Source organism: Eucyclogobius newberryi, unplaced genomic scaffold (genome assembly GCF_026437365.1).
Source record: "Eucyclogobius newberryi isolate DKJ021-1_F unplaced genomic scaffold, fEucNew1.0.hap1 SCAF_12, whole genome shotgun sequence".
NCBI classification, from domain to species: Eukaryota; Metazoa; Chordata; class Actinopteri; order Gobiiformes; family Gobiidae; genus Eucyclogobius; species Eucyclogobius newberryi.
This window is the reverse complement of record NW_027315746.1, coordinates 29,691,882-29,705,120: the sequence shown is the minus strand read 5'-3', so window position 1 is coordinate 29,705,120 and position 13,239 is coordinate 29,691,882. Positions and strand designations below refer to the sequence as shown.

The 13,239-nt window shown below is 43.3% G+C and overlaps 1 protein-coding gene across 2 annotated transcripts in view; it reads left to right on the top strand.

Moving 5' to 3' along the window:
* The window catches only part of kcnn1a (potassium intermediate/small conductance calcium-activated channel, subfamily N, member 1a), a 97,736-nt gene extending 85,915 nt beyond the window's left edge, over positions 1–11,821 (top strand). For both annotated transcript variants that reach the window (XM_072441870.1, XM_072441871.1), the window contains exons 8-9: positions 5,448–5,517; positions 10,106–11,821. In XM_072441870.1, the coding sequence (XP_072297971.1) occupies positions 5,448–5,517; positions 10,106–10,411 (376 nt within the window). In that variant the 3' untranslated portion in view covers positions 10,412–11,821. The remainder of the gene's footprint in view (positions 1–5,447; positions 5,518–10,105) is intronic.
* Positions 11,822–13,239: the final 1,418 nt, after the last annotated feature.

Below are 13,239 nucleotides of genomic sequence, written 5' to 3'. Positions count from 1 at the left end.
GCCTGCATAGTAAGGCCCTTTTCAGTGCCCAACATTGGATATATTAGGTTGCGTTCATGTGATTTTATATTTATAATTGATATATACTTGTATTGATTAATCACTTATATTTCTGGACTGGCGCAAAGTTTTTAATTTTCCCTTTCAGCACAAAAAGACATAGTTGCAAGAAGTGTTTTTTTTTTTTTTTAGAAGTCCTCAATCTTGGGGCTTTGTCCCCACAGTAAAATGCATGTTCACATTTAGGCGGAAGAAATGTGACTTTTTTTGTGGTAAATGGAAATGATTAAGTCTGTGTTGTTTATGTTTGAATATTGGAAGCACAATTTTATTTGTTTTTAATGAGACAAAATAGAATTTAAAAATGTTTTAGCATATCTTCCAGCTCTAGGTGCACTAAAGCCACGTTTCGACTGGCCCTGGCCCCCCAGACCGGTTCGCCAGATCGCTGATGGAATGTGTCTCCATGAAGAGGTCTCCTATGAGAGAAGCTGTCATCACCCAAACATGGCTAAAGTTTTATTAATAAATAAAATCTAACTCTTACTTGAGTTACACTTTTTATTCATCCATCCGAGCAATTCACAAAAAGACCTTTAGTAATTCCAAGTTTGTGGCACTGTGAGACATGGCTAAAGCTACAGTGAACATTTATTTCACTTCTCTACATCACAGTTTAACATCTCTCTATATAATGCATCAGGCTTGGATAATGTTAGATACATTGTGCTCAAGAAATATAATATTTTGGGTGAGCTGTGGCTTGCGTTGAATCTAAAACAGCTGATGCTAACGTGTTGTTTTGCTAAGTCTGTTGGTTCAACATATAATTTGTTGTCACAAGATCAAGTCAGCAATTTTCATCGGCTTTTTGCCGTCTTGTTTTCACCTGAGTCTGTGTTTGCCCTTGCCCAATCATCTCGCTTTAAAGCTAGAGCTCTCATGGCCCACTTTGGACCCATTAAACTGACCAGTACAGTTCACTTAAGACAGAGTAGCAATCTGCTCCAAAGTGAACCAGTCGAAACATGGCTTTTTGTTGTCCCTGTAGTGTCACCTTTTATGCTGCACCTTCAAAGTTTGAATATTTCCCGTGAACGCAACCTATTCTACTATTCTCTATCGTTAGTGCTTGCATATTTGTGACAACTCCCCCACGCATATACTGTAGCGTTGTCGCCCCGCCCCCCCAGCCATGCTCCTTCTCCTCCCCTGACCCCGCCCCTGGCCCCGTCCCCTCCCTGTGCTTCACTGCCAGTGCCAGTGGGACTCCTGTGGTGAATGTCGTGGGTTAAACCTGTACTGTGTTTTGTCTTTGTTTTGCTGTATCACCGCAGAGCTCAGAAGTAAGTCTATGTCTCCTACCTGTCCTTTCTCATCCTCCTCTTCTCCTCTCGCTCTCACTCTCTCTTCATGTTGCAATGCATGAATAATTATGACCAAATGTCACTGGGATTTGATTTTTGGTTTGAAGGTCCCATATTATGCTAAACTGACTTTTTTGAGCTTCTTTCCAAAGCCATGTTACGTAGGACATACTTGGACTTGTGTTTTTTTTTTTTTTTTTTTTTTTTTTCATTTATGCATGTTTGACAATTCTACATGTTTTGGAACTTCTTGAGAGCTCAAAATGTTTGATGCCACTGGTCTAAGTCAGTGGTGGAAAGTAACGAAGTACACAAGTGAAAGTACTGGAATAGTACTGGTATCTGTACTTTACTTCTGACACTTTTTGCGTTTACTTCACTACATACACAGGTATTTGAACTTTACATTTTTGACAGGACTAAATAGTAAAAAAAACTTTTCTTTAATGTTTTGTGTGCATAGTTTGAGTTAGCATTCCAGCTTTGAGCAAACAAAAATATACAGGGAATAAACACCAAACTAGATCACAATTTAGTTTTATTAGTTTTCTAAATCTGTCTGAAATACGTTTATGTCTTCCTGTAGTACACAAGTACATTTTTAAAAGGCTCCTTGATTTTTTCATGGGATACTTCCACTTTTCTTTGCTCCTGTATCTGTACTTGCCAGGTGAGAGCGCAGAATCTTAAAACTTAAAATACCAAGTGTGAACAAAGCATAATATGGGAGCTTTCATTTGAGTGTACCATCCGATCTCTCCCTCTCATCTCCGCTAAGCCGGACCAACAGCACTTGTCTGAAGCAGAGGTTGCTGGAGAGATTCAAAGCATCGTGCACAGAATGAGCTTGGAGCTGTGTGGTCTGACATCATGTATCTGTATGCTCCACATGTTAATATAGCACAGGCCGCTATATTAGTTGATCCATGCACTTCTTATTATGGGTTTGTCAAGACATGAAGTGATACACTGCAAAACCATGCTTATCTGCAGGAGCTAAATTGTAATGAATTCAAAACATTAATTGTTTTCAGTAGTTTTGATTAGTAACTTAACTTAAAGTTGGGCGACAATAGCTGGTGTTCTGGATGTATGCCGAATTAGCTCATGTAGATTGTTGTAGATGTTTTTGCAGTGTATGGAATGTTCCGGTGTTCTTTTCTCTTGTTTTATTGTCTTTACATGAGTTTACAGCACAATGAAGGCACCAGGATTCACACAGCAAAATAATCTGGACCTCCCAGGATACTGCCAACACTCAAGTGTGCAAACGTGTCAGAACACCATGATTTAACCCTCCTTCCCTTTGAAAAAGCCACACTAAGAACCCTTAAGACATAATGTCCACTTACAAAAACCTAAACCAAAATCTATCCCTGCAAAAATGAACCTGTAAAAAAATGCCCTTTGAAATTGAGATATCTTCCAGAAAACTGAAGCCAGAGTAAATGTATATATAGTGCATTTATAATATGTGTCCTAGGAAAGTTCGGCTTCTGAGGACTAACAACAACTAACAAAAAAACGTATGCCAGGCATGCCCAAACTACGGCATATCAATATCATTAACTGAACCAATATATTGGGCCTAAAACAGGCAAAATGGGCAACATTGTCCATAGGGAAGCCGGAGGGTTAAATAAGCATACTGTATGTGAAACACCTGGTCATGTTAGAATTTAAGGAGGCTGTTCTAGTTGGTGCCTAGCATCTTGGCCAAGTCAGATAACTTCAAGCTTTCTCAAGATGTCAGTTTGCTGTATGAGTAACTCTAAAAACATTTATGTACAAGACCAACGCACTGGCAGAGTACTGACACTTCTTGAATCTGTAGCTGGGAACGTGTGGGCTCCAATACGTTCCTCTTCACATGAAGCAGTAGCCACAGATTACTAGAGTCTTAGCCACAGACTCTTATTTGTTCTGCTCAAATGATATTCCGCACGACATCTGTTTTGACAAATGTATAAACAGATTGGAGCCTGGGTTAGCACACTAACAGAAGACACATTTACATCACACAATAGCTTCTGCAGTATACAGTAATACATGACTCAAATAATGGGCCTCAGCTACAAAGCCTGAGCTCAGACAGCGAGCCGGGGTTCCCACACGCAGACGCTCATTTGCACATGAATAAATGCCCTTGAATGTCATCTCCCCTCATCATTAGAACAGGGAACTTGGGTGGCACACTTCTCCATGTTCAGCAGGCTTTTCTGCTTGACGTGCCTGATTAAAGATAAGAGACACAGGTTAGAATAGGATAGGTCTAAATGTTTATGGAGATGTGCAGTCACTTTCAGGCTGTGATCTGTACATATACTACACTGTGGAGATGCACTGGGAGGGCTGGAGATCTACTGTGTTATGGTCCTATTGAATTATATGGTACAGTTCATAATAATATATAGTGGCACAGTTTGGTACAGAGCACCTTCCCCAATATATATTGCTTTGTAGTCCAGTATATTCCAGTATGTACTGCTGGAAGCAGTTGTAGAAAAGGGGCTTAAAAGCCCAACACGGTACGATGGTCACACCCAGAACCTCCTTATTGTGAGAAAGCTTTGTTAACTACATGTCACATACCGAAGAACCAGAGAGGACCCATTAACATGTGTCTGCTAACAGTAGCTATGAGCATAACAAGCTAATGCTACTATAAGTAATGAAACATGAGTTTGCTAACAATAACCATTAGCATCACTAGCTTGCACAACTATAGGTGAGATTGTGACCATGGATTTGACCTGGAGCACAGACAGAGGCCTTCCATTGTGCTCAGTCTGCTCACTGCACGCTGCTGAGGACCAGGGCATGCCATATTAACTTTACTTTGTTCGGACATGCTTTGATTTGACTCTGATGTTACATACATTCAAGAGGTTCTCCTCAACAGAAGCATATTGCACTCCCTGGAAAAGCACTGCATTTTGTCAGACTCAAATGGTCACTTAGTGACTGTTAGAACAAGATCTGTTTTTTTCATGGCTGTACACTGGAGCAACAAGAATATAATCTGGGGTCTGGAACTTTATGCTTCTAAAGGAAGACATATTTGATTTTGTTACTAACAGTTGCGTATACATGTGTAACTGTACAGGAGTACACAATCTGACACAGTAAAATAATAGAGTGGCAGCTCTTGCCCTGCATACAGAACATTATTTGTCTTAGCACCATGATCTATGACGAAGGAACTGTCTCTCCAGCGAGAGAACTGTGTCCTTCCACGTCGGATGATGCTTTTAATCTTCAGTCCATAGCACATTGTTAATAAGAGGGACAAAGCACAGTGGCTGAGTGGCTAACACTCTTGCTTCACTGTAAGAAGGTCACAGGTTTGACCCCTGAACCGCCAGGGGTTTCTTAGTGGCGTTTGCTTGCCTGGTAGGCCATAGTGTCTTTAAAGTGGTCTGGTTGACAGAAGAGTTTGCATGTTTCTCTCTGTGTTTGGGGGGTTTCCTCTGCAAACTCTGGTTTCCCCATCAACCCAAAACATGTACAACAGTTAAAATCCCCCAACTAAGGTTGTCTTCACTAGACCAGCTTAAGACGGGAATGTGTCCCCGAGCGCTGTTCTGTAGCCAGACTGCGGGTACAATAAAGTGTTCCTTAATATTTTAACCTTAACTTACATAAGCAGATGCCTAAACAACAACAGAATTGTAGCGTACTATACCGGTACAGTTTATATAGTTTAAATACCAGATCTTGTTCAAACAATGAGAAAACTAAAACATTTTGAGTTGGTGCCTGCAGTATGCCTCTGTGATTTGCATGTATTGGTTGGTTTTGCATTGATCCAAACCACAACAGCTTGTTTTGAATTATACTGTATTTATACATATATAGCCCTCTCCATATATGTATACATATGGACACATACAAACAGCATATATATGTTATGCATGAAGGTTGCACTCACTTTTACATTTACATGTGATTGTTAAAGCTCTTCTGACATTGTATATTCTTCCTCCTCCTCCCTCTCTACTCCCATTGGTCTATTCTCTCAATGTCCCACCTCTTTCCCATGTTGCCCTGCCCACTTCCTGCTTGCTCTCCGCCCACCAGACTGCGCAGTGTGAAGATGGAGCAACGTAAACTCAACGACCAGGCAAACACCTTGGTGGACCTGGCAAAGGTAAATGTCTCATGTTCACATAAAATTAAAGTAACTAGTGGTTTTGTGGTTCAGCTATTTTAAAGCCATATTTGGATAGTATTCCTCATGGTAATCTTTTGGACGTAAAGAGAGTAATGAGCAGTGGCAATGATTATTACACTTAAAGTACATCTTGAGCCGCCATTGACATATATGTAATTAATTCAGGTATACTAAAGTAAAAGGTTAAAGCTGTTGCATTTGTGTTACAGATGCTGCATGTTTTAAATAACAAACATAATTGGAATGCCGGACAGAAATGTTAAAGATCTAATGTAAGGAATAGTTTGAATGAAACACTTTTGCACAAAGACCTTTGCAGCTAACCTTGTCATGAACTGGTAGAGAAGAGGAAGTTGGGTAGGCTGAGGAGTGGGTGCTGAGGAGGCTGGTGCTGAGGAGTGGGTGCTGAGGAGTGGGTCCTGAGGAGGCTGGTGCTGAGGAGTGGGTGCTGAGGAGGCTGGTCCTGAGGAGTGGGTGCTGAGGAGGCTGGTGCTGAGGAGTGGGTGCTGAGGAGGCTGGTCCTGAGGAGGCTGGTCCTGAGGAGTGGGTGCTGAGGAGGCTGGTGCTGAGGAGTGGGTGCTGAGGAGGCTGGTCCTGAGGAGGCTGGTCCTGAGGAGGCTGGTGCTGAGGAGGCTGGTGCTGAGGAAGCTGGTCCTGAGGAGGCTGGTGCTGAGGAGGCTGGTCCTGAGGAGTGGGTCCTGAGGAGGCTGGTGCTGAGGAGGCTGGTCCTGAGGAGGCTGGTGCTGAGGAGTGGGTGCTGAGGAGGCTGGTGCTGAGGAGGCTGGTCCTGAGGAGTGGGTCCTGAGGAGGCTGGTGCTGAGGAGGCTGGTCCTGAGGAGTGGGTGCTGAGGAGGCTGGTCCTGAGGAGTGGGTGCTGAGGAGGCTGGTGCTGAGGAGTGGGTGCTGAGGAGGCTGGTCCTGAGGAGTGGGTGCTGAGGAGGCTGGTCCTGAGGAGTGGGTGCTGAGGAGTGGGTGCTGAGGAGGCTGGTGCTGAGGAGTGGGTGCTGAGGAGGCTGGTCCTGAGGAGGCTGGTCCTGAGGAGGCTGGTGCTGAGGAGGCTGGTGCTGAGGAAGCTGGTCCTGAGGAGGCTGGTGCTGAGGAGGCTGGTCCTGAGGAGTGGGTCCTGAGGAGGCTGGTGCTGAGGAGGCTGGTCCTGAGGAGGCTGGTGCTGAGGAGTGGGTGCTGAGGAGGCTGGTGCTGAGGAGGCTGGTCCTGAGGAGTGGGTCCTGAGGAGGCTGGTGCTGAGGAGGCTGGTCCTGAGGAGTGGGTGCTGAGGAGGCTGGTCCTGAGGAGTGGGTGCTGAGGAGGCTGGTGCTGAGGAGTGGGTGCTGAGGAGGCTGGTCCTGAGGAGTGGGTGCTGAGGAGGCTGGTCCTGAGGAGTGGGTGCTGAGGAGTGGGTGCTGAGGAGGCTGGTGCTGAGGAGTGGGTGCTGAGGAGGCTGGTCCTGAGGAGGCTGGTGCTGAGGAGGCTGGTCCTGAGGAGGCTGGTGCTGAGGAGGCTGGTGCTGAGGAGGCTGGTCCTGTGGAGGCTGGTCCTGAGGAGGCTGGTGCTGAGGAGGCTGGTCCTGAGGAGGCTGGTGCTGAGGAGTGGGTGCTGAGGAGGCTGGTCCTGAGGAGGCTGGTGCTGAGGAGTGTGTTGTGTGGCTGAACCCGCACAATGAAGAAGGGGAGAGATAGTGCATTTAGACATTTAATCATGTCATCAGTCAGGGACATTTAATCATTCCAAGTTTGTGTCGCTGTGAGACGTGGCTGAGTTAATGAGAAACTACTTCCGGTTTATCCTCAGCCTTTTCTACATTTATTTAAATTGTCTGTACTTATTTTCTGCATTGTAACGTCTTCATTTAACATTGGAAATATAATAATTTTGTCTTTTATTTAAGAATTATGGTGGGTTTGGATGTTGGATTTACATGCATGAAGTTGGTGTGGCACGTCTTGAGCTTTTATGATGCCAGAGATGGAAAAGCTGATCTTTCCAGCGTGTCAACCAATCATGAGCTTCCTCCACAGTAGCAGTCGTTCCTCCAAATAGTATTCATTTTACAGGCAGCGGGATGCAGATGCAGAAGCAACAATCACATAAAGTACATAACTATCTTATGTATGAATGTTGTATGTGAGGATTGGGGCTTCTTCAATATTTACTTTACTGTGTCACAGATTATTCAAGCAAATATCGAGACATTTTAATCTTTGTATGTCCAGGTAGCTTCCATTTGACAACTCACAAAATAGAGCTCTAAATTTGTTCTCCAAGTTCAGTTTGAGATATTTATTTGTTTTACCATGAGGCGTTCAGATACAGTGTGGAAAGTACAGTTGCTGTGTTAGTCCTCTGTCTGGGGGTGGCCGTGCCCTCTCTCAGTAAAGCCGTTTGGGACGTTTCAAAGGCCAGTGAATGGAGCTTTGATGTGATGCCATTTGGACCTGTGTGTGTGGGTTCAAACGACAGAAGTTGAGCTCAGAGTAAAATCGTGTTCACCTCTGCACACAGCTCATGGACACTTCTTTTTTAGCTTATTCAGTAAAGGTGCTCTGTAACTTCTCCAGTAGATCAGCCACCAGCTCCAGTAATGTGTTTGATTGTTTTGCCGGGAATTTTCAGTATCACATTAGATTTATCTCTCTTGCTTTTATTCAATTACAGGTGTTTTAGTGTAAAAAGAACAAGACAAAACTTGGAACAATATGCAATACAAATACATGACCTGTAACATGGCCTAGAACAGGCTTTTTAACTCAGGTGTAACGTTTTATCTTCATGTAAACAAAAAGTGACATACTGCACCTTTAACATTAGATATGATTTATTAAAATTGCAGTATTGATTCACCTGCCTTCCTAAACCAAATATTAATTTTACAACTATATGTTTTATGTATTTATTTACTTTGACTTAACTAGTCAGTTTATTTATTAAAGGTGGTATGGACGATTTTTTTCAGCAAATATTTTATCATATTTCCTCGTGGCGTGGATAAATCATTTGTCCTGCCACGTATCAATCATAAAACGCACCTACCGCTCACCTGCAGCCGCGTCAGGCTCGTCCCCACGTTTCCGCGTGCCTAAGCGCATGGATCTATCATAATATAGTTCCCTCAGTGTACGGGGCAAAATGAAGACGGAGAAAGACAGTTCGAGCTGACGCAGAAGTGGACAGAAATCTACTGGAGACGAGAGATGTGATGCGCTCCGTTGCGCTAATAAACAAACGCACGTGTGTGTTGTATCAGTCCGCACGGGGGAGTGCGCATGCGCACTTCCGCCTGCGTTCTCAAATCGCCATACCGCCTTTAATTAATTGATTCATTTAGTAATATTCATTTATTGGTGTGAGATTTGTATGGTCCGAAAGTGTCTACTGACTTGTAAATGGAACTGGGTCATTTAAGTTGTCCAAGGCGAAGACTCTCTTCAGCTTCCAGTACTCGTGCAAAACAAAGCTAGTACACGAAGTTACATCACAAGAACTGTGCTTCATTGGTTGTTGTGCCAAACCAGTCTGGGATCAGCACCAGTCTAAACGTGGCTCTTGTCTTTGTGTTATTGCTTTGCCTAGAATGTTTTGTTGTGTGGCATCAAAGACATCTTGTGGCCCTCAGAGGCAACTGTTGTTGTGATTTTGGGCCTTACAAAAATAAATTGATTTGATTTGATTTGATTTGACATCTTGCATTAAATCATTTACAGACATTTTTATTGCTTAAGTTTGGCTTTGTGGCGCTTGTATCTATAAAGATAGATGAGTTTAATGCCATACTGGGAAACATTTTAAGTAAAGCCATAACATATCCACCAGAATAGTTACATAGTGCACCTTTAACCGGCATATCAACATCAGATTTGAAATCTGTGGGGGTCTTCAGGCCTTTCATTGCACAACAAATAAACCAGCCAACAGCAGTCAACACTAAAGCAGTTGATATTTGCTTATTAGAATGAACACTAAAATGACTCTGCTCCACTACACTACACTATACATATCTGATCTATCTCTGAATTGAAATGAACAGCGTGTCCCTGCGCATTGTGATGGACAGTATAGCGAGTGTTGGACACCTGAATAGCGGTTAGCATTGTCAGTGTTGCCTCTGCTGTAAGTGCTGATACATACTGCATATAGGGATGCAGCGCGCAGCTAAATAATAGAGACACTTTTCATTATGTGATTGAGGCGCATAAAGAGCTGCTCGGCCCTAAATGGATTGTGGTTGTTAAATGGCTGATAAAATCTCTGCTGACTTGCTAAACTGTACAAGTCCTCTCCAGCCCTGCTGCTCATCGCTGCAGGATCCCACATGAGTTATGGCCTGGACCCAGACAATGTACATTACAAAGCATTGGATATGTGTGCTAGTGTTATCAGCAGCCAAATTCAAACCATCAACTTTATTGTTCTGACTGCATTTAGCTGTGACTTTGATTTAAGTTTACTGCTGGCTTGGCTCTTCACATATTTATATTTGACCATTTACGTTTCAAATATGCTCACTAAGTCTTTCCTTTGTGTCTCTCCTCTCTGTGGTGACTTCCTGGGCGCTCGTCCGGCTGTGCAGACCCAGAATGTGATGTACGACCTGGTGTCAGAGCTGCAGGAGCGCAGTGAGGAGCTAGACAAGCGCATTGGGACTCTGGAGGACAAACTGGACTCTGTGACGGGCAGCCTGCAGGCCCTGCCCTGCCTCATCTCACAAGCCATATCCCAGCAGCAGCAGGACTTCCTAGACGGCTTCATGCACCGCTTCAGACCGGCTTCCCTGGCCTCGGAGCGCTCGGAGCGCTCAGACCGTTCCTGGACTTCCACCACCCGTAGGAGGCGCTCTCCATCCACAGCCCCGCACACGTCTTCTGATAGCGGATAGCCCTCATCACTCTGTGCACCCACATGGACTCTCCACGAAGAGTCATGAAGCTCTGGCATCAAACCCCCAACCTCTGACTGAGCCCTCAGCACGAGAGCTGCTCCAACACACGAACTGAGAAAAACACAATGCATCTAAAAGAGAAGTCCACTCCATGTGACGGACAAACCCAGATCAAGTAGAGTATGGTTTATGTTTTAGCCATTGTATGGCTGTTCAAGTTAGCTTTTTTGTAAAAGCCCTTGTATAGTTACGTGACTGAGTCAGTGCTGTGAGAGCTGGCTGTCACCGGAGAGTCCTTAAGGCCAGGCAAGGGCAGTGAGTGGGCTCACAGCGCCTTCTGGAGGACACAGTACCATCCTTCGGCACACTGTCCGTGTGCAGGTCCATGCACTTAAGAGGGCGGAGCCTGCACATGGCATTACTACTGGGTAGGAATTTACGCAATTGCCAACTTCAAGGGTTCAGCTTCCTTGTTCTTACCAAGGAAAAGAGAGCGACTATCTTTTTTAGTTACATATTGACATGTGATTTTTCAGTGCCTGAATGTATAAATAGTAGAGGGTTATTTAATTACTAATTTCAGAGCTTTTTTACAATGTTACCAGTCTGAATACAGCATTGCATTCCTTTTTCAGAAACATTCCTCAACAAAACTTTCAAGAAAATGTCTTAATGTGATGCATAACATTGCCTCCATCACACAGCAACTCCTACCTTTTAGTTTACCTTTTTCTATTTGTACTACCACCTGAGAAAAGCCTGTGTAGGAGATGAGGCCATGTCCGCACGGTACAACTACTGCAGAATGGACATTTCATTCGATGATTCCCCCACAATACCATATTTAAGTATTTAAGTATATTACAATAGTCAGCAGTCTCACACTAATACCAAAGAAGAGCGTTGGGATGGAGAGGTTAATACAATTGGGCAGGGTTTTAATTACATTTCACACTAAAAGACAGAAGTGGTATACATCTAATAAAGTGTCCATTTGGCCGTATATGTTTGTAGGCGTGCGGACCGGACTCGGCCTGGACTGTGTGAAGGGGTCACTTTTAGCTCCATGCTAGTAAACACTGATTTCCATGGAGAGATCCAGTCTGTAGGAGAGGCAGTCTGAAGGCGTGGTTCCAGGTCAGCTGCTAATCACAGAGCGCACAAAACATATCACAGCCCCACCCCCTGACACAACCCCAAGCCCCGCCCCCTCTGCATGTGAAATCTTCAAATGGCTTGATAATTTTATAATTAACTTTTTTTTTTTTAATGATTGAGTTGATTTCTGTTTGGTTGTTGCATTTTCCTTACTCTTTTATAAAATCTTGGTTAAATTTTTGGTAACACTTTAGGGACAACATAATAATTGCTAACTAATAACCTATATTTTGGATACTACCTAGTGGCTAATTATACGTATCTTGTCTCTATAAAGCACTAATAAATTCCTATTTATGTACGACCATATGGTACAACTAATTATCCCTAAAGTAAGGTTTTACTATTATTACAGTTCTTATTCAATCTGAGCTTATTAGACAATTAGAATGTATTTGGGCATAAATTACATTCCTCACTATAACATTCTTTTTTCAGACCATAGTTCATCTGCTTTTCATACCTGACACTTTGGACTGCTCACTGCTTGTCTTCTTCAGAATGGTCATGTGATGTCTCTGTGGTGTGTGCTGTCAGCTGATTTACGCAGGTTCCTTCCGGTCGAGGCAGGTCTGCAGTATCCCAGGTGTGTGAGAGTAAAAAGGCCCCCTCGTCCCAAGTAATAGTCTCGTGGGCATGTTTACGTATTTCTGTTACCTGCTTTATCCTGCGATGACGTCTGTTGTTCTCTGCCCCAATGATGTTTGCTGGGACAGAGGACAACAAACACTGTCACAGGAACATCAAGTGACATCTCTGAAGAAGACTATGAATGAGCGGTCGAAAATGATGGTGGGACAAACAAACAAACAAACAAGCAAACACTGGTCTGAAAAATAACCTTTTAATACAGACAAAATTAACCCCAGTAAGTGTTTATTTATGTCATAATAGGACATTAATAAGTGCTTTATAATTTACTAACCTCTAGCTAGTATGATGATTAAGTAACTCTTGGTAAGCGATTCGTACGTTGTCTCTTGTCTATAGTGTTACCCATTTTTTTACTAGGGCGTAGTTTTTAGAGTTGCAGATTCCTAGCGAGTTGCAGTAATGTGATTCTGTAATGCATTCCCTGTTTGAAATGAGCAAAAGAGAACTTTGACAAGGAATCCTGAAAGGATACAATAAAGTGCTGGAGAAACTCGGCTATGGACGCAGCAGTGAATGAGTGTGTGAACGCAACCCAGCCTCACAGATCTACTATGGGTGTGATGTTTCAGCCAAAACCTAAAACAGGTGGAATAAGGCTCTTTAAAATGATCCCCATTGGATTCTAATGTGTAGAAACATCCCAAACTCTTTGTAGTCGACCGTTTACATTCAAATTTGTTGGAAAGAAAAGGAGGTGAGAGACAGATTTATTTGATTTGTCCCGGGGGTCAGCACACATAGAGAGCCCCGTTGCTACGCATCGTCAGGCTCTGAGGTGGTGGACAGAACAACGCAGAGGACATACATTGGCCTCTTTGCCTTATGTGTTTCGGACACTTTATTACGATAATTGTATTTACCATTAGAGACCTGTAGTTTATCAGATCGTTTTGCTGCTGTTTTGTTCCTTTTCAACATTGTTTTAGTTAATGCATCTTTATGGACATTTTGCATTGCTGCTAAAAATATATGATCAATAATGGTCCATTTTAGATACGATCCCGAGCTCTATT